We start from the raw sequence: 23,397 nt of genomic DNA on the forward strand, positions 1-23,397 counted from the left end.
TTAGTTGAACAGTATTAACTATTTTATTGGGGGATGAGATTTGGTTAATAATACCTTATATTTTTGAACGGAGGGAGTATATATATAATATTTGTTAATCACATAATTGAATTTTAAATATTTGATAATTACAAATTTCAAGTTTAAGTTTATATATTTTAGACATTTTTTATGCTGATTAAAGAAGTTGTTAGATTTTTTTTATTTGTTCAAAAACATTCCAAAATTTCAATCGTGTTTTTATTAATATTTAAAGAAAACATTGTCATGGCTCGCTCAAGTTACCAAAAATTATTACAATTATACAAGTAAAATTGGAATATCATTTAATATTGTGACTAGACATCTAATTTAGACCAATTTTTATTTTTAGAATTTAACTTATACAAACGACAAGAGGGAGTAATTCCCAAATAAAATGTAAAATGAGAAAGTAAATACAATAAAGGTTGAACTACTTTTTTCCCAAAAGAAATTAATTTTTTTTATTTGGCCCCATATATTATATATAAAATAAAAAAACATGAGGGGAAAATCATGAAAAGTGAATAATGAGGATTGGATGGAGAGGGGAAAAAAAGGTTATAATTACGCTTTTAGACATTGTGAAATGAGAAAGCTGCTCAAAGCTTAGCTTTATTTTCAATCACGTTGGATTGAGTTCATTGATGGACCCATTTGCAATTTTTATTTTTATTTATTATTTTTCCTATAAAGTTATGAGACACTATCATACTTTATTGGCAATTGGCAATTTTTTCTTTCTCTTTTGCTAGAAGAGCATGTGATTCTACTTAGCTTGATTTGAAATAGTCAGGGGCTAAAGTGACTTTCAAAATTGAACAATCAGTTGGCATGTCTAGAAAATCTTTTTATTTTTAAAATTGTTTCAATTAAAAATGAAAAATTTTGGATTGCCATGCTTTTTTGAGATTAGGGATGACAAAAGATAAACCACGTTCAATTATATTTACTTGATATAAAAAATTAAAATCGGATATCCAACTCTTGTTTCAGGAATAATATTATTTCCCTATTACTCACATTGATTATAATTTTTTTTTGAAAGAAAACAAATAATACTACTCACATTAATATAAATTGGTGGAATGACATGTTTATTTTAAAAGCCATCACACTTCAGATTACTCAAAAAAAAAATGTAGGATGATTTTCTCCCATAATAAAATTACTTTTTTTGTCAACATAATAAAATTACTTGGTATAGTTCTACCAAAAAAAAGTTACATGGTATACAAGCAGGGATTGAGTTTAGCAAAAATGGTTAATTTTTTATAATATGATAAATTAATATTTGAATCCTTACTAAGAGAAATACGCATTTAACACTCAACACTATTTTGAAAAGGATTGCATCTTACAGGAAAACATATGTACATAGTGAAAAAAATAGGAAAATTATTTTAAAGTTTCTCTTAACACAATTAATTACTCTCAGGTCCATTGACAACTGAGTTTAGCAGAGTGACAAATATGTTATCACTCTCTTAAGCTCAGTTGTCAATAAACCTGAAAGTAATTAATTTTATTGAGTGGGACTTGAATGCAATTTTTCTTAAAAAATATACTTGTTGTACAATATTATTAGATTATAAGGTTAAAATTTATTTTTGTCCTTGAATCATTTTTGTAGGAGCATCTAATGTCTTAATTTTTTTGTTTGTAGTAATGTCACTCTTGAAATAATTAAATCGTAACAATATTGCCCTTGATGTTAAATAGACAAATGTTGACTGTTAACTTTGTTGACTCAAACTTAATGTCAGGAACAACATTATTATGATTTAATTATTTCAAAGACAATACTACTACAATTTGAGTCTAATTCAAGCAAAGTTAAATTGTCAACGTTTATTGATTTAACATCAAAAGTAACATTTCTATGATTTAATTATTTTAAAATAACATTACCGTAATAAATAATTTAAAATATTAAATGCTCTAGTTTAAAAATAAAAATAATCTTAATCATGCATTGTATTTGAATATAACCTGGCCCATGTAAAAAGTTACCTCCCAATGTGCTGTGATATTTTTCTTTATCAATAATACTCGAACCCTTGACCAGTTGACCTTGTACAAGAAAATCTGGTTTCTTTTTCTCAACTTAATCAATTTTTCTAATTTTTATTATCATGATGATTCAATCATGATGTGAGATGAATGCTAAAATCTATAATTTCTCATGAATGTTATTGTAGGTCATTTGTAAATATTTTGTTAACATTTGAAATTGACAATAGGCCCATTCAAAATTTATTTTCTTTTTGAAATTCAAAATTGATATTATGTAAAAGTAATTCCACTTTTTTTTCCTTTTATCTTTTACACTTTTATGCGTGTATTATGGATATTTATTTTTGCAAATGTAATTACAAATTCAAATTGAAATAACTCAGTTCTACAAATTATATTTACATATTGTTTGCAGTTAAATTGTAAATTTAGAGGTTCAGGCTCAACTTAACTTCATCGGCTTTAAAATAATAAAAAATAATATTTGTGAAGTCTTAGCTATTAAGTTAAAACCATCCACACTTCACTCATGATGAATGGCCACAATGGAGGAAATACTTCCTAAATTTAAAAAAAATCGTGATCATGGGATTTGGGCACAAAATCAAAATTATCTATAAATTGAGGAGCCTTCTCTCAATAAGAATCATCATCAGCATCAATAAACTATTAGTCAAATTCCCAAACTCCGCCTCTGTTAATTTATTTTCTCTTTTATTATGTAGTTTTAGTATTTATTTTTCATTGTACAGCTAGCATAGCCTACCATCTCTTTCTTTAGTTAATGTATCTCTGCTTTCCTGCATCTACATTAATTTTTTTCATTTCGCATTCTTACATTTAGGTAAACTGTGGTAAGAGAGTTTGAGTTTCCCATGTTTGATTAGAAGTCAGGTTCTTCCATCCTTTCGGACCTTATATCTATGACACACCTTGCGACACATGCCTTTTTTCTTTTTGCCAAACAATTTTTGGCACATCCAGTGGGACACGTGTGAACTGAATGCCTAGGACACATAAGTATCAATATGGTATTGGAAAGAATGGACCTGAGTCTTATAACTCAAAGAATGTGGCTGCACAAGCAGAACGTGAAGTACGGACGTCTTGTACTCCAGTGATCGTGGGGCTACAGGCAACATCTTCTCACAAAATGCCTTATCCACTAGTTTGAGACGAGAGTCTTAAATCCTCTCACTCAAGTAAACCTTGTATTATTGTATCTAATGATGTTGCAGCTTTATCTTCAATCATAATATAAGATCGTATCAATAAGCAATCAACAACCTCACAAACACTGGTAGAGAAACTCGAGAGAATCTGAAAAAGCAATAAGAGCGAACCAAAGCCTGGGAGACTTTGAAATGCTAGGCTTAACGAGAGGCAAAGAGCTTTGCTACAAACTCTGAAAGACGAGCCAAGAAACATCTTTGTTATACTATTTAGACCATCGCAAGAGCAAGCTCTAGTTGGCTTGCACATTCAGAGAATAGACAGACTTGGGGGCAATCTCTTAACACGCCCTTTGACCAGAAGATCAACAATGAGGATTGCTATAACATCCCTTAAAAGACAAATAGGTAGGTCTAACTCAATGGTAAGCCCATTTAGTTGCTAGGAAAGACAAGGGCCGAAGTCATATGGGCCAGCACCACAAGGGCTGGAGCCATCTAGCATCACAGGAGCTCTCTCCCCAAGGGCTCTGTCCACAAGGGCAAAAGTCCCAAGGTCGAGCCCCGAAGCTACTAGGTTTTGCAAAACTAGCTCTTGAGATTTCAAATTTTAAGAAACTTGATCCTAAGTTAGACCACATAGCCCTTAATCTTCAACCATAAGAGTGTGATTCAAGAAAGTATTAAATCAACCATTAATTAGAATGGAAACGAGCCATTCCTCTAAGACATATTACTCACACAATGCTTGGAAGTGGGGCCAATGAAGTATCCATACAAAATTGGCCTATGAAGGCTTCAGCCAATTTGTATACAGGGGCATTGTTTGCATCCAAATTGTAAATTTGGAGGCCCAGGCTCAATTCAACTTAATCGACTTTAAAATAATTTTAAAAAAGAATATTTATGAAGCCTTAACCATTAAGTCAAGACCATCCACACTCCACCATGATGAGTGACTACGATGAAGGAAGTACTTTCTAAATTTAAGGAAAGTGACAATCATGGGGCTTGGGCACCAAATTAAAATCATCTATAAATAAAGGAATCTCTCTCAATAATCATCATCATCATTAACAAATCATGAGGCTTGGCAATCACAATGGAGGAAGTGTTTCCTAAATTTAAGGAAAGTGGCAATCATGGGGCTTGGGTACCAAGCTATGATCATTTATAAATAAAAGAGCCACTCTCAACAATCATCATCATCAGCATTAACAAATTACCAGTTAAATTTTCAGACTCTGCGTCTGCTATTTTGTTTTATTTTTTCCTTTTATCATGTACTTTTAGTATTTATTTTTTCATTGTACAGCCAGTATAGCCTGCCACATCTTTCTTTAATTAATGTATCTCTGCTTTTCTGTTGCTATATTAATTTTCTTCACTTCGTATTCTCATATTCAAGTGAACTATGGTAAGGGAGCTCGAGTTTTCCACGTTCAATTAGAAATCAAGTTCTTCAATTTTTTTGGGCACGCCTCGCGACACCTTTTTTTTTTTTTTGCTGAACAGATACTCTAAAATTTAATAAATTTATACTGATTTTAAAGCACTTTTAATTAATTTATATTCTCCAATAAATTAATTAACCTATAATCCACTTTGATAAAAAAAATGAACATATAATTCACGTAGTGATGAACTGATAATTATAAAATTTAGAGTTACCCAACACCCAATGAAGTCACCGAAATTTAGGCATTTAGGCGATTAATAACATTAATTTCAATTTTCAAATCCATTTAGAAAGTAACTGTCTTCCAAAAATTATAGGCTGTCAAACTGAATAATTAAAATAGAGAAAATAATAAATATTTTGAGTAATTTACAAGAAATTGTATATCAAACATTACAGCTGTAATTGTCCCTCATAATTAGGTTGCAAGCTTACAACGTTGCCGAACCTGTTTTGTCCTCATTTGGCATTTCAAATGATTGATTACGCCCAACAATTATTTTCAAAATATGGAAGTAATAATTTCTTCATCAATCATAAATCATAAATTAAATTTGCAGCAACTGAAAAGACTGATAGTTGACTAATAAGGATGAGTTAAGGTTGAATGAAAGCTATTTCATATTTTGAAAAAAAAAACCTAAATTTAAATGTCATAAATAAATATAAAAATAGGACACCGGTATAGTTTATCTTTATTTAAATTTGACACAATTTAAACCCAAATTACTTTGTTATATTAAACATGTCATAGTTTCCAAAAATAATATTAATGCTTGGTATGCTAGAATTTTAATATTTAAAATTTTAATTGCATTAACTTATTTATTGGAAAAGTAAAAACTTAATTGAGATAGTCCTAAAATAGAGTTACCACAGATTTTTTCTTGTTGCCAAACAACATAATTTTGTTTGAAATCCTATGTTAACAAGTATTAAAAAAATATTAAATAGGTCTCATTACATTACATCACAGGGTATTTTCATTTAAAAAATTTAAACAAAATAAGATTTGTTGTTGAAAGCATTCATTCATCAACTTAATTTAGAAAATAGATTTTACCAAAAACATTATTATTTTTAGTTGATAAATAAATATGTAAGCTTTCTTATCTACTTACATTAATAAATCATAAGCATTTTGTCTCTCTTATCTTCTAAATAAATTAAACAAAAACACTTATTAGCTCTTAAACTTTTTAATTATTTTATTATTATTAAACAAATTGCCCCATCAATCAGAATGAGGACTTTAGGTTTAACAACCTATCTAGTTGTCAAGTACAACACACACCAATTATCTATTGGGAAAATAAGCTCTAAGTACCCAATCTTTAAAATGACAAATTAAAAAATCTTGAATAATGAACTTAATAAATATTTTTATATAAGTATAATATTTTTTCATGATACTTATTACAATTTAATTTTTTTAATTAAGATACTTTTCAACCATATAGTTTGCGTCATTGGAGAGAGAAAGATGCAATAATAAGTTTCCATAAATAAGACCCAACAAAAGTTTTATATATTTCTCTCCATCCATAAGATATTCTTAAGACTCGATACAATTAATAGCTTCAAATATAATGACAGTTTTATTCCATAACAGTGATTATATTTTCAAGATTTATTGGTCAAAGATTTTTAGGATTTATTGGTTGAACTTTGTTCTTATCATGGTATATAAGCCGAAAGCCCCTAGTCATAGTCATGTTATCACCTTTTTCTTCTTTTAGGTGAGAGTGGATTTGCATACATTACATTCCACCTCTTTCAATCAAATCAATAACTTTTAAATTTAGGCATTCAGAAAAAAATATGTTATTAAAAACCATGAAAAAAAAAAGTTCTTTTCACCTTATATTCTTGTTTGCATATAAAGTCAATAAAAAAAGTCATACTATCTTTTTTTTTATTAAAAAAAATATGCTATCTATAAGCCATGATATTAAAAGTTTAAAACCAATTAAATTGGCTAGTCAAACCAATAAACTGGTCCCTTAATTGGTCTGTCAATAGTTTTTAGCATTTTGAATTTTATTTTTTTCCTTCCCCCTTGAGCTCAAAATGACATTGTTTTAAGTTAGAAAAAAAAAACTCTATTAAGTTGGATTATATGTGGTTTATACATAAATGTTCCATTTACTTATAGATTAATGTGCTTTTTTATTTAAATATTACTATTTCAAGGCCATATATGATTTTTTTTGTATATTTTAATTAAATTATGTTATCTTAAACTTGGTTCAATAACCATGATTAAACCACTTATCATGAACTACTATCTTGATTAATTTAATGACTAGTCTGATTTTTAATCCTTTATGGTAAATAAATAAGCAACACTACTAACTTCAGATTTGGTGCAAATTAGAGACTCACAGTCTAATTTGTAAGAGAATCTTTCAATTCTTTGCCTTGTGTGTGTGTGTGTTTTTTTTTTTTGCTTTCAATTCTTTACCTTGAAAGCTACACAAATCATTCATTTCGCCTGACTTGGTCAATTGTTTAGCTTATTATTATTATTATTTTGGGTAAAGAGCCGGAAATGGAAGCATAATAATGACTTGTTAATATTTTAGCCAAATTGTTTGTTGGATGTGGGTATTCAAGTTACACTATCAGTAAGGGTTTGTGTTTCTTATTCTATGGAAGAATGAGACTTGCCACCGCATATAATTTAAATTTTGTTTAGAGCCAAAAAATTTTAAAATTCCACTAAAGGACCAACGTTTCCTTGATAATGATATGCAATTACTCAATTTTTTTTAACTTTAATATTCCAAATTTTAAAAAATAGAATATCAAAAGTAAATTATTATATTATCAAAAGTGAATGTGAAAAATAAATACCAAATCTTTAGTATAGGTCTTCTCAATCTTTAACATCAACTGCAAATTTTTTTATATATCAATATAAAGCTCTAATGAGACACAATATTTTGTTTATAGACATTCAATATAATGTTATAAATAATATGATAAGATGTTCATAACTCCATAGCCTTTAGAATTCTATCAAATGTCTAATGTTATTATTTCTATAACCTCCAATAATTTCATGTTATACCATATTGTAGAATAATTTTATTTATGAAATTGTAATTCTTAGGTATAAGGTTTGAACCTTATAGATGAAGGCTTAGCACAGAGGATTGTAAGCACATCAAAATCTACATCAATGTGAATTCTCTCCATTTCTTATCGCTACATTTCTCTCTTGCTTCTATTATTTTGTTCACATTTCCTTGTACCTTTATAACACTAAGAAATTAAAAATTGTCATTCATAAATCAATAATTTGTTCATTAATAATATTTTTAGGTTTATAAAATTAGTTTTCTTCTTACTGGATCAATAGTCATTTTCGTCTTTTTAAGATTAAAAACATTTTATTAATTAGTTTTGAATGCAAGTTTTTGGAAGCCTATAAGTTATCCGGTGATTGCCTTTGTTGTATTCCACAAAGTCAAATATACATATACACATATTTCATGAAGTCTAGTACTCCCTTCGATCCCTGTTACAAAACACTTTTAAGTATCCCATCAGAATCAAGGAGAGGCAATTAAATCATTAATTTTTATTTAAAAATAAAATAAATATATAACACTACTCCTTTTTAAATGAAAAATTTTTAAATTTGTATTACATTGTTTTTCATAGTTAATCATTTTAAATAGAAGTAATATTAAAAAATGTATTTAATATTCTACAAAGTATTTTATATTAAGGACTAACAAATCTTTCTAATAGAGGTCATGTAAAAGAGATTGGAATAGTATGAAGCCATGATACCAGCCTAAAAAAATATGGTTAGAGATAAACCATGATGAGAGAATGACAAATAAGTCTCAAAGAGACCAATTAATTCAAATTAAGTTTCAAATGTCAAACTCTAAAAATTTACAAGTTTGACTATAAAATTTACAATTTATGTTCTAAATTTTAATAAGGAAAAAAGTAAATTTATTTATTCTTCAACCATGTTAATATTTAAAAAATAAGTTATAAATTTATCATAATAAAGTTATAAAATTGAGAGTCAAACTCATAAAATTTTAAAATTTGATATTTAAAATTTAATTTGGATTAATTAATTTTCTTATAATTTATCTGTCATTCTTTCCAAAATTGACTGATGGGAGATAGATGAAGAATATAGAAGCTTACTGGTTCGTATGCTCTGGCTTGACAATGCCACCTTCCAGCTTGACAATGTCAAATTTAGGGCCCTATTTGATATCATGGAACAAAGTTTACGAAGTACAAATGTCAAATGGGGTGGTTGCAAGTCAAAATTATAGTTGTTTAGTATCTTTGAATCTTTATTTTTTTTTTTTGTACAAGAATCATTGAATCTTGTTTAATTTAAAGCCGCAAATCCATGCAGGACCCTTTTGGGATTTAAATTCAGTAAATGATCTAAATCTACTTATTTAATGAGTGTCTTAAGTGACATGATAACAATCATTTACTTTAATAGAGATTTTGCCATGTAATATTCCAAAAGTACAAAATTTCAAGCTTTTGAAAAAGATAACATATGAGGAGTATTTAATTGTAATGATTGTTTTGAATTTTTAAAAAAAATGTATCTTGATAGTTCTCAAATATTGAGTTAATAGGCTTAAGCCACTTACTGATATCAAATCTCCTATTTTTCCCCACATTTTGAAAATTAAAGAAAAATGAGGAAAAAGCACTTTTTCAATTAGAGTTTTGAAAGCCTTTCCAAAAAAAAAAAAAACAAGCCAAGCTTAGCCTAAATTAAAAGCTCTTTTTTATTTTTTTAACATAATTTTATTAAGTTGGGTTTTTTTTTTTTATTTGAAAGGCAAAATATGTACAAGGAAACGATTACATAACAGAATGCAAATTATTAAACTAACGTGAGAAACTAAAAACAAAAAAGAAGTCATCATGAGCAACTTGCAAATCTAGAGGATGAAACCAAGCGAGAAGGCACGGAGATCTTGAATCACATCTCTTTTACATTTGTCGCATAGGATATTCTAAACGATCCTCGTGCTTGAACTAGTTAAAGCATAATCGGAGCATATTTTACAAACCCACCATAATTCAGATCGAAGGCGAAGAAAAGGTGAAACAAACTAGACTCTTGAGCGTGCTTCTTGATAGTAAAGTCGTTTAAAAATTGATTGCCAAAGAAAATGCCAATCTCACAGTAGACTAAGCCATGTGATTTGAGTTTTATCATCTTGATAGTCCAGTCAGTTCAGAAATCATTCCTGGCAGCTGTTAACACTGGTAAAGAAACTAGCAAACTCGAAGAACTATCACCTCAAGAACCTATATTCTCAATCAAAAAGCATTGGTCAATTTTATTAAGTTGGTTGACCTGACCCTACTTCTGAACGGTCAAATATTTTGTTTAATATTTAATTTTGTATTTGCAATTTTGACTTTGGAAATTCATATGTTGTCTTTAAAGCTTGGATTTGTATTATTCAACTTTTGCTCATAAATATCTTCTTATCAGAAACAATTCTATTCAAAAAAAAAAAATGTCCGACACCAAATGTAAATACATCTCCCACATTTAAAACATTTTAACGTAATCATAGAAGTTTCGATTTGCATTATACAAATTAGGGTTTAGAACATTTTATTTTTCATCCTTTGAATTTTAGGTATGTATTGTGATAACTGATAATGTGAAACTTAAACACAAAGGGAGATTGTAGCCATTGTCCATAGCCGCAGCGGTCCCTTCCATGTGCTTTGTTATTTCATTTTCAGTTGTTCATACCGTATCGAATCTCGTTCTGATGATTATCGCCACTTAGGATTTTTATGTTCAGTAATAATTCTTATATTCAAGGGCATTTTAGTCTTTTCACTTATATACATCAAATTAGATTATATAAAAGCTTCATGAACATGATTAACAAACTATGAAACCATTTCAAGCATAAACCCTTTTCCACCTCTTTTTCCTATGCCATTTTCCTCAGACTCCTCCAAGCATAAAGATTACTTGGTCCTCCTCACAATCATTTCACAATGTTGGTTTGAACGATAATACTTTTTTTAAAAAAAAAATCACACTAAATACTATCTTTACATCACTTTTATTCAACTATGCAAACATGATTAAGAACCAAAAAATTTATTTTCAAATCATTTCTAGTCCAATGAGCCCTTATTATTTCTCAAACGAAGCCCCGTTTGAGAAATATAGTAGCGTTAACATTGGCATGTCCCCATATAACATTTCTATACGGAATCGAAATGAAAATCAAGATACACGTTAGAAACAGAGGAAGGAAGAAAGTGAAGACCTGAAGTTTGATTGTTCTTAGATAGTTCCTCATGAGACTACAGCGAAAATTAAGATACCAATCTTGATAGATTTTTCCTTACTTTGCCTGAGGATGGGACGCAATAAAGTCCACCGCAAGATTAATGGAGTTGATCTTGTCTGCTTCGTTATCAGGAATCTCAAAACCAAACTCTTCTTCAAGAGCCATCACAATCTCTACAGCATCTAAACTATCCAATCCAAGATCGTTTTGGAAATGAGCATTTGGATTAACCTGACAAAATGCACAAAGCCTTGTATGAACTACACTGTTCAAAGCTTGTGAACAATACAGCTCTCAATATTTTTAACATTTCATAAGGATTAACAATTAACAATCCATCTAAAGCAGAGCCACACCATTGCGGTATAAAACAAGAATAATGGGCAAAACAGAACATCAATGTATCAATATATGATAAAATAAAATAAAAAAACACTTGTAGCAAACCACACTTCGCAAGCTATACTGGTAAAACCAAAATGGTTCATTTCTCAAATTCCATACAATATACCAAAAAATATATCTATTTGATTGCAACTCAAGTCAAATCCTTGGCTCTACTAATTATGAAATTGATTTCGTTCATTAGGACCAATAATGCATATGTTAGTCCACAATTCATCAAAAAAAGGACAATCATTCACAATTACATATCATACCAATTTAAAATCCTTCAAATACATGATCTAGAAATTTGTACATCTCAAAACTCGAGAGGCAAACTCTCACTCTAACCAACTCTGTCTTCATAGAATTATCTATCGCCCTAAGCTGCAAAGATTTATAAAAAATAACCCTTCTATCAGAAGTAGGTGCAACCAACTCAAAATTGTCATGGGAGTTGAGAGTTGCATTCAGAAGTAAGTCTTCAAAATCTCCATTTCGACAAATAATAAGTTGCCCGCAAATCATCCCAAAATCTAAACTACGTAAATACCAGTGTTTGATCACCTTAACCTTATTGGGTAATAAGTTTCCTGCCAGAATTAAATATAATAAAAGAAAGAAATAATTTTCACAGGTGTAACTGTGAAAATTTAGCCGTTACTCTAGGAGCTATTACACGAGATAATCCAGCTTCTACCTCCATCTTCATTATATCAACGAGTCAGACTTAAGCCCAACAGTACCATCCAATAAGTGTCATATTTTCAAATATCATGCATGAAATAATTAAACCATCTGGTAGATAGGTAGGTTTGTTTGCCAACATTGCCACATAGATAGAAAGAATTGTTACCCAATTGCAAGGTATGAGACTTAAGTTCCAAGATAAAATTTCCCAGCATACAGGGCACGCCAATGCAAATTTAGGTCAACTAAGGCAGACGCATAATCTAACACAAGAGAGATTTCATACTCGAAAGGCAAACATTATTATAATAATTTCGAACAACTAGTGCTAGCGTGCTAGAAATTCAATTTCAAGAACTACTTGGTTAAATCGCTTTCCCCCTTTTACAACCAACTTTTGAGTAGCCTCAGATTTCTTTCACTGATTTGAATCAATCATAAGCAAATCAAGGTTCCCACAAGTCTTAAAAATAATCCATCAGAATGGCTTTGATGAATAGCAAGAAAATCTAGGTTCCAATATCCACGAAATCTTTGTTTAAAAAAAAAAAAGCATTAGTCTGGCATCCATTTTCCGTGGTGCCGAACAGCATACATGAGCCAACTATGAGCGCGAGAACAGTGTACCTTGGAAGGATCAACTTTATGGAAGTTTTTGACGACGGAGATGACGCGATCGGCGACCTCCGACTTATCGAGAAAGGAACCTATAACGTCCTCCGAGGAAAAGCGTCGAAACACGTGAGGCGAAAGCGAGAAGATATTTTGACGCAGAGGCTGAACCGGCACCCTCAAATATTTCAATAGAGGCTGCAAAGCACCCTTGGCGGCCATTGAAGCTCGAAGCTCGAAGCTTTCTCTCTCTCGACTTCGTGCTAGTGAGCGAGCGAGCGAGCGTCTTCTCGCAGAATCGAATCTAATCTGGCTCCCTCCTCAAACCCTACACGGCTGTAGAACGGTTCTGAGCTGCTTATGGGCCGGGCCTAAGCGCTTTTCGTCATCACAGTTTACAAAACCTCATAAATAGGCCCAATGCTGCTGGGTGTCATTTTCAAACATTAATTCTCTTGCTAACAAATACTGGTCTAATTAATAAAGAGCTAACCCATAACCTGTAAAATCAAATTTCGCTATCAATATAATGACTCTATTGTTAGATAATTTATAAATACTTTTATAAATATTTTTTAAATGTGAACATGAGATGTGTCTTAGTCTTGGTGAGTCCCATGATCCAACTTACATAAACATTTTTTAAATTAAAAAAAATCTCTTAATTAGTATTATAAAAGAGTTCTCTACGATTGTATACATTGACCAGAGAACCACTTAATATTTTCATAAAGGAAAAAAAAATAAGTTTTTAGTCCTATAGTTTTGGTCAATATTGGTTTCAATCCATGTAGTTTATTTTTAGGTATAAATCCTTGTAGTTTAATTTTTGGTCGTTTGTGCTCATGGTTAATTTGGACATCTAATCTAAATGTTACTGACATGCATTAATGGCATTAGATGATAATTATGGACAACAAGAAGATTTTGAGATAAACTACGATTAATGCATGTGAATGGTGTTCAGGGGTTCATCTATGACTCCACCTCGATAGATTTTTTTTTTTTTGAATTATAAGGTTACCATATATGTGAAAATAAAATTACATTACATTTGAAAGATGATCCCCACGTAAAGGGTGTATTGTAAAAAATTGTAATAGTAAAATTATTATAGTAGTCATGTTGAGTGAGCTAATCAACACAAAAGTTAGCCTCTTTAAAAAAATGATCAAAAGTAATAGTCCATTCACACATCATGAGGCTCTTGATATTCCTAACCAAACTTAATAGGAAATGGCTTATGATCATGCTCATTGCGAATAAATAAGATAGCTTTTAAAGAATTACGAAACTTGATAATATTTTCTTCATAATAAGGTTTGAGACTTTTAAAAGTAGTAAAAGTTTCACCATAATAAAAGGTTAACATCCCATATATTGGTAGAATCTTTTAATCTAATTTTTCCATTCATAAGTCGCATTGCCATATTGGTTAATTGATCCATCAAGGTGGAGTTAAAACCATCTAGAACGAGGAGGAATCCACTTTGAGTAACAATGTCTATAGAAAAGGTCAAATTATTCATTTTAGGTTCAAACTTGAGGTTGACAATGATGATGTTTTGATTGTCTGAACCATTACGACACATGGATGTGATCTCCATTCTCCATCCATATTACACAAAACTTTCAATGATGCTTGACAAATGCATCTATGTTAGAAGGCAAGCTTGGTGTGTGACCAATGTGGGAGAAAAGGGTGAAATTGAAGTTACACGTCAAAGTGCAAGAGCATCAACGACTTACCTAGGCATGATGAATCCACCACATTGAAATAAATAAATAAAAGTGTTGACAAGAGATGTACAATAAATTTAAAACTGTTATACCCAAAAATAATCAGAACATATATTAACTAAAGAAGAAATGCTACTCCAACTGTTATGAATGGTAAGAGATTTTGTCACTTAAATAAGTAATAAAGTAAATAATTCGGGTTAGCTCTAATAAACCTGAACTTAAGAAGCTCATATAGCTAAGTTTGCCTCAACATCCTTGAGCTTCGGGTTTATTTAGAATGGTACAAATGCTCCAATTATTGAACTTTTTTCCTTTCCTTTTTTTATTATTATAAAAATATAAAATATACTTTTTAGAATACTTAAAAAAATTAGAAGACTCAAGTTCTTTTAAGTCTTAAAGTTTAAAAATAAGATTAAAATACATTTAAATATAATTTCAAGATATTTTATGGATTAGAATAATAAAAAATAGAACAATATTAATATTTTTAATTTTCTTAAGAACATGTCTAAAATAATGTACTCAAATATATAATTTCCTAATATAAAATGAACTAAAACTTAAAGGATTGATTAATATTTAATATCACACACACACATTTTAAAAAAAATTAAAGTATCATCACAAGGTTTAGCCCAAATTTTTTCAAGCTTATTTGGGTTAATTTGAATATAAAAATGTATTATTTTACTAAGCTTAGCCCTAATTATTTTTGAATTGACCTTAATTATCGACTCTAGCAAGTGATTGGTGATTTGAATCTTAATTCATGTTTATGTAACAATTTAATTGGGGGAGATTTACTTTTTACTTACAATATTTTGAGGCAGATAATCTTGGCTAATTGTGGGGTTGGTTGCAGGCTCATTGTTACATCTCATATCAAAATGATTTGGGAGAGTCTTGACCATATAAATGAGGGTATTGCACATTCCATAGAACTAACCTTTTGATAAAAGAGCAATAACTTTATGATAAAGTAGCATCAAAGTTGAATCCAAGTTTGCTCAAATGATAGGCCATTTTTGTGAATTGCGAGTAACAAGGGTGTCATAAATTGGTAAGAGAGTTGTTACGGCCTATATTACAAAGACTTAGAAAAGGTTCTAATCATATGAATGGGCTAATTTTTTGAAAAGAGGGTAGTAGCCCGTGACACATGCTGCTTAGACCTGAAGTAAGAAATTAAAATTGGGATTATCTCAACTCGTAAGAAAGTAAAATTAATTCAATGAATAAGTAAACATTTGTTTCCTCTTTGTTTTTTTGGGTTTTTTTTTTTTGTTACTGTTTTGGTGTTTTTCATGAAGAGGGAGGACGGGGAAACAGAATGCCTTGCACGGTGGGAAGCACGTGAAGTGTCCCTTGCCTCTCAGGCTTTGTGGGTCCCGAGAGAGGAAAACGACACATCTCTGTCTCACTAAACGAATCATTGCATGTATTTCATTGCTACTTCGGAGTTGGGACCACTCCACTCTCACTCTCACTCTCTCTGCTCGCGCGCGTGTAGACCACGTACATATACATACATACATACATACATACATCTGTATTTAACCTCCTATTCAAATTAGACTAAGACTTACTTTTCTATTAAAAATTATAAAATATTTTTTATATTTTAAGATAAAAGTATTATTTTTTAAAGTATTCTTGATAATTAAATTATTTTATATTCAATTTAAAGTAAAATATCTTATTAAACAGGAAAAATTAATCTTTTAGTCCTTCAACTTTTAAATTACTTATAACTCGGTCTCTCAACTATGACTCACTATGACTCAGTCCCTCAACTATAACTCATTTATGACTCAGCCTCTCAACTTTTGAATCACTTACAAATTAGTCCCTTAACTTTTGTTATTTTTTTCATGTTAGATTATATCTCACATCAATAAGCAAAAAGAGGATATTTTGAAATAATATATAAGTATTTTTTATCCCTCTTATTTGATAAGAATTTTTTTTTAAAAAAATAAAAAATAAGGACCGAGTTATAGGTGAATCAAAAGTTGAGGGATTGAGTCGCAGCGAGTTATAGTTAAGGGATTGAGTTGCAGCAAATCATAGTTGAGAGATTGAGTTACAAGTAAATTAAAAGTTAAAGGATTAAAAATTAATTTTTTCTATTAAATAAGAGTAAATATAAATATATAATGTTAATTTGAAGACAATTAATTACTTTATCAGCGGTTGAAATTGATTAAAAATATTTTATATTTTTTAGTAGAGAGAGTATATATTTATTTTTATATACTTAATATACTTATAGTCAATCAAATCATGACAAGCGAATCTTAATATATTAATAAAATTAATAATAAAAACTTATTATATACTAACTAATTTATAAAAAAGTTATATGTATTGATTTAATTGAAAAAAGATATATTAAGTATATAAAGTTAAGTATATAATTTTTTTTTCAAAATACAAGTAGTATTCAATAATAATTTGCATACCAATAGTTACCAATGATGAGTAAGGAGAAGGTCAAAAAATTACGAGTCCAAGTTCATAAATGCGATAGGTAAAATAAAAAAAATAATCTACAACTAAGTTATTTATATTTTAAATTAAGATTAGTTAGAAGAAAAGGTTTATATTTTGGACTAAATAGAGCTTATATATATTGAGCACGTGACTCTACCCATTCTAATTTATAAGATATTTTTTTAATAAAATTATTTATATGAATTTTAAAATTTTATTTTTTAAAAATACACTTCATTTAATATAATTTTATTTGTTTTTTGACCAAAAGTATAATTTTATTTGTGAAACACTAAATAGAAAAAAAATATAATAAGTAGGGAATGATGATATTAGAACAAGTATAATAGAATGATAATTAAAACAAATTTAAAAATTTAAAATTTTCATTGTCACTGTACTATGCAAATAATAAGTTAATCTTAACACTTATTCTTATGCTATATTAAGATGTTACACTACCGTTCTCTTAATTAAAGGCTACGCTTGAAGTTGGTAGAATCGGATGTCTGATTTCATACTCGCAGAAAAGCTTACAGGTTTTTATCAAACAGAAAAAAGAAAGAAAAGAAAAGCTTACATGTCATTTTTTTCTTCGGGGCCAGTGGACTTAGATGTCATTTAATCTTAGCATGATTACAATGGCTTTTTACATATTATAGTTTTTGTTATTCCATCTGTCAATATTCTATAAAACTTTAGTATATTATCAACTTCTACCCAAATTTAATTTGAACCTTTAACGATAATCTCATACATATTTCGAAAAGTCTTTGATATATTTATTTACTATAGTTATATATATATATATATATTATATCTCAAGATTTAAATTCAAAATTTTAAAATAAATTAATTTAACTCTTTTAATTAATCGAATCAAGCATTACAAGTTATATTATAGTTCTTTATATGTAACACATGTTTGTCCATGTTTATTTTAAAAATAATAACATCATCATGTGAATTATTTTATTTTGGAATTACATATATCCTATATGTAATGTTTAGTAGCACGTGAAGTTGTTTGCATTATACTTTTCAGTTTTCAAATGCTGCACTGGGTTCACTTTTTTCTTAAAAAAATTGTAAATATTAATTTTAATAATTATAAATATGTGATTTTTCATTGTAAATCTAGCATTTAAGTTTTATAGGTCACTTTTAATTACTTATAATTGAAATTCTCATATTTATAATTATTTAAATTAATATTTATAATTTATTTATTAGCATAAAACAAATTTCAATAGAGAATAAAGAGAACCAAATTAGAAATAAGGATAAATGAGTAAATTGCCCCTAAACTATAGGTCCGATAACATCTAGGGCTAGAAAATCAATTTTTGTATATTATTCTTCTTCAGTTTTTAAAACCAGTGCAATCTAACATTTGTCATTAATAAAAATTAATTTTGATTGTTAGTTAATTAAAAATGACATAAAAATTACAAGAAAAAGGAAAAAAATTCTTTGATCTTTTTTCATAATTTTTTGGGTTATTATCTATAGTTTGTAGGTCTTTTCTCCTTTCTGACATCTTTTTTTTACCATTTTCTGAACAACTAATAATTAAAATTAAGTTTTATTAATAATAAAGGTCAAATTGTATTGTTTTCAAAAGTTATAAAGAAAAATTACACAAAAAATAAGTTTAAGATCTTTGATGCTTTTAGACTTATAATTTAACATCCAATTTGGTCACAGCAGCAACAGCACTAACATTAGTAATACAAGGGCGCATACCTTTTATTCATTAATTTCATCAGTGTATTGTTTTTATGTTCAAACTTCAAATATATTTTAAATGATTATTTCATATATTTGTGGATTTAAAGTTACTGTGCTATGTACCATACTTAATTTCAACATAATACCAAAAAATATGGGAATGACATTTAAGTTTTGAAGGGATCATTTTATTTTAGTAAAGTACTTTTTATATAATGCAATTACCAATTTTAAAATTGAAAAAATAAGTTGTAAATTTATTAAGACAAATTTACAAATTTGGGAGACAAAGTTGTAAATTCTTTAAAATGTTCAAAGAATGTCTTGTTATTTTTCAAATTTAATCATTAAAATTTATGTTCCCTGTTAAAATTGAAAAAGTGAGTTGTAAATTTAAGGCAATAAAATTACAAATTTAGGAGATAGAGTTGCTAATTTTTTAAAGCATTCAAATAATGATTTAATTCTTTTCAAAGCCAATCATTAATATTTGTGTTTTCTATTAAAATTATAAAAATGAGTTACAAATTTAATAAGAAAAAATTATAAATTTGGGAGATAAAGTTGTAAAATATCAAAATATCAAATTTGGGAGACAAATTTATACTTTCATCATCTTGAACCGGTAGTTCACTTTCTTGATTTTAATATTGAACACAAATCTTAATGATTAAATTTGAAAAGTAATATGTTATTATTTGAACACTTCAAAAAATTAGCAACTTTATCTCTTAAATTTGTAATTTTGTATTATTGACTGTCTAACTTAGTATCCTAATTTTAAAATTAGAAACATATTACATTATATAAAAATAATATTAGTTAAGAATTGAAGGGGCTTACTTTACTTTTTAAAAATTGTTGAGAGTTTACTTAAATAAAATGATCCTTTAACTTTATGTTACATTTGAATGTATATGAATTTAGATTTGGATTTGAGCCAAATCTATTATTTGAATAATTAAAAATGTGTGAATTTAGATTTGACCTAAATCCAAATCTTACATCATCCCTTTATAATTTTATGTCATTTTTAAACATCTATTATTTCAAATTTCAATAGAAATTTCTCTTTTACTTTGCATTCGTTCATCAACTACTACCTTCTTGACTTCAACATCGCTGCCTCCAGTTGACATCTATTGGGATCATACTGCCTATGTTGATCAGGACTTGAAGGTTGGAGTTGATAGGCACTGGACTGTTGACTTTGCATGAGAATAGATTGCTAGTGATGGTTATGATTGGACTACCGTTATCGATTAGGAAAGGATGACCGACTTCAACCTACACTAGATGACCAGAGCCAACCAAGATCAGTTTCCTCCATCGCCCGATGTCGGTTTGTCGTTGTTCAATGCCAATCCATTGCCTTCATTTGGTGTCAATCTGCTACTATCGTCTGGTGTTGGTTTGTTGCATCCAACCTATATCGATCCTCCATTGCCATCATCTAAGACTAGTTTGCGATCATACCCTTCGATCTGTCTGCCTTTGTCATTCAGTGCCAAATGCTCTTGTTAGTAAGGAATGTTTTAGTGTTGTCATCTAGGTCCAATCTATGCCCCTGTTGATTGAGACTAGATCACTTATGTTGTCCAAGTTTGTACTATTGAAGCCAACAAGACTGGGTTGCCACCCCCGATCGAGACCTAATCACTGACTTTGATTAGGATCAGATCATTAACATCGTCTAAGATGCCTTTAAATTCAAACATATAATTTAAAAATTAAAATTTTATTTAAGATCCAAACAAAATATGTTAATATTATAATTTTAAATTTTTATATCATTCAAATAAAAAATTTAATATATACAAATTTAAAATATAAAATTTTAATTTTAAATTATCAACTTAAATTCACATCATTCAAACACAACTTTAATGCTGCTTTCAGAAAAAATCTTTTGACCTTTTATGCTTTTTGGTCCCCACCTTTGTCCCTCGCAAGAGAGCTATGCTGCCTGATTCATTGAACCTTTCATTCCATCAAATGCTTCAAAAGACAGTTGGAGAGGCTAAAGAAAGGCTAGACTTATAGGCCATGTGCCAATGCATGTTCAACAGTAATGACAATAAAGTAAGAAAATGTTACACTAAATAACTCCATGAGTATTATTGAAAAGCAAAACAGATTTGAATCAGACAGATCTCTCTTAAAAATGAGGTATGTGTAATTTTCATAAAATTACATTATAAGCCTTGCTTTGCAATGTGGTATGAAATATAAATAAATTGGAATATTTATAACCTATAAACATTGCAATTTTCTATATATTTTAATAGCTTTCTGGGTTTAAGAAATATTTTCATAATTTAGTTATTATTTATATTTTTTCTAGAAGTTTAAAAATAAATAGTATTCACATATTTTAAAAAATAAAAATATTTACAATTCATGAAAAGATAGAACTACGTAGTTTTCATGAATTTAAAAGAAGTTTATATTATTTGTTACTGTAAAAATAATAAGCTATTTATACTATTTTGATATAAAAATCAAATTATACATAAATAATGAGTTTTGTTAAAGTTATATACATTTTAGGGTTAATATGTAATTTGAACTCTGAATTATAAGTTCTGATTTAAATCCTAAATTTTTAAAAGGTATATTTTAAACCTTAAACAATTAAATTTGGTGCAATTTTACCCATATTATTAAATTTCAACAAACATCCATTAAACTGGATCCTATTGTATGATTTTTATCAAATTTTACTTTCCTTCTCTCTTTTACCCTCATTTGGTAAAAATTACATATTAGGTTTTAATTTAATGGACGTTTGTCTAAACTTAAAGGTTAGATGAAATTGTCCTAACTTTAATTATTTAGAATTCAAAATACACTTTTTAAAAGTTTAAGGTTCAAATTACCCCTAAACTTATAGTTTCAGATTTAAATTATATATTAACCCTACATTTTATTTATTCTTAAAATATAAATAGATTTAGTAAAATCTTGTTTTTAATTATTGATAAAAATCTGTGACTATAATATGGGTACTCATTGGGTGAGAGAATTTGACACATATATGAATTTCGAATTCTAACACATGATAATTATTATGTTGTATGCTTATTAATTATATATGGTTTACTTGGCTAGTTATTAATGAATATATTTGAATGAAAGAGACATAATTTAAAAAGAAAAACAAGAGAGGGAGACATGTCAATAAATAAATAAATAAATAAAAAGTGAAGAACAAGTCCCATTTGGTGGCTCGTGCAATTATTATTTGCTTCATCATGTCATTTTCAATTTCAATTCATGAATCTGGCAAAAGAAGTTTCAATTCATGATTAATAAAGTCCAAACTTCTCAGGGCTGCCAAATGACATGGCATTATTAGCAAAAATATATTAATATGCTGTTAATATCTTTGATGTAGTAAAAATAATTGTAGTTATTAGCTGACAATGATACCTTCATTTTCTTATCAAAAAAATGATACCTTCATTCAGGGGATCTGAGCCACCGGCCCTCTTTACGTTTTAATTTTATCAAAATTAAAATTATATATTTTTTAAAATAAAAAATAAATCACGTGATTTTCTCCCACAATAAAATATTCACTTTTTTATTGTGATGAGTGTAAACTTAAAATTACACATAATTTTATCAAGATGAAAAATTGTCCATGAAATTACAAGTTAAATTACGCAAAATCCCTTTAACCTTTTTTTTTTGGGATTATTTGGAAACTAATTTTATTTTTAGGGTAGATATTTGTATAACTTAAAATAGAAAAGAGATAAGCGTAATTTTAATAAAAAAAGGAACACTAATTTACTCTTTATTTGAAGAGATATTTATGTAAATATTGAATAATAGAAGTGAATTATTTGTAGCTTCAACAAATTAAAGGAAATTTTATGTAATTTCAACATAAGTCAATAAAAATCTAATGTAATTTCCTCATAAAATTTGTACTGCTATAAATGGGAAAAGATATTCTGAACTCACATAATTATCCTATGGAGATAATTTTCTTCAGTTATTCAAACAATATAGCTTAATTAATATATACATATACAATGGCATATTTCAACCCATGGTTCGACCACTCATGGGTTGTTTTTTTTTTTTTTTTGGTAAAAAAAAAGGACAATATAATTCAATAAAAGCATTAGTCCATTACAAACATAAACCCGATCCAAAATAATTGGGCCTAATATAGACACAAAACAAGATGGGATTAAAAATATAAAGAGGAAATGAAAAAAGACTCCCAAGAAACAGGCTCACATGATAACAATCTGCTAGAAGAAACTTGTTGCCAATAAGGAGGAGAGCCATGAACCAATGGGTGTTTGTCTAAGTGGTTAAAGACTTAAACAGCTTAACTTGAGATCTCGTGTTCGAGTCTCAAGGTACGCAACCATGCAGTTGAGCATACAAAGTATGTATCACTAATGATACCTGCAAAATCCCCATGATAAAGGCCCTACAAAGAGAAGGAAAGCCACGAACCATATATGCAGAAACTTATGAAACATGAATACTTCAAAAAAGTAAATGTATTCATATTTGAAAGAATATTTTAGTATACATATCTCATATTTTAATACTTATACCTATATAATAAAATGTTGAAATATAATTTATAAATATCCTTGTACATATATCTTAAAATTTTGAAAATTTATTGTATTGATGTGTCATATTGTATCGTATTAGATACTCCTACTTGTATCTATACAGCCTAAGAAAATGAATGATAGGTGTCGTCTCC

General features: G+C 28.5%; 1 protein-coding gene across 1 annotated transcript; it reads right to left on the bottom strand.

Moving 5' to 3' along the window:
- Positions 1–10,788: 10,788 nt before the first annotated feature.
- LOC129312846 (acyl carrier protein 2, mitochondrial) lies at positions 10,789–13,011 on the bottom strand. The gene is made up of 2 exons (XM_054955599.1): positions 12,702–13,011; positions 10,789–11,231 (listed from the first exon to the last, which is right to left on the bottom strand). The coding sequence occupies exons 1-2, from the start codon at positions 12,906–12,908 to the stop codon at positions 11,055–11,057; spliced, it is 384 nt and encodes a 127-aa protein (XP_054811574.1). The 5' UTR covers positions 12,909–13,011; the 3' UTR covers positions 10,789–11,054.
- Between the last annotated feature and the right edge of the window lie 10,386 nt (positions 13,012–23,397).

Source organism: Prosopis cineraria, unplaced genomic scaffold (assembly GCF_029017545.1).
Source record: "Prosopis cineraria cultivar Desert tree isolate PC_DT_omini unplaced genomic scaffold, ASM2901754v1 PC6, whole genome shotgun sequence".
Lineage (NCBI taxonomy): Eukaryota > Viridiplantae > Streptophyta > Magnoliopsida > Fabales > Fabaceae > Prosopis > Prosopis cineraria.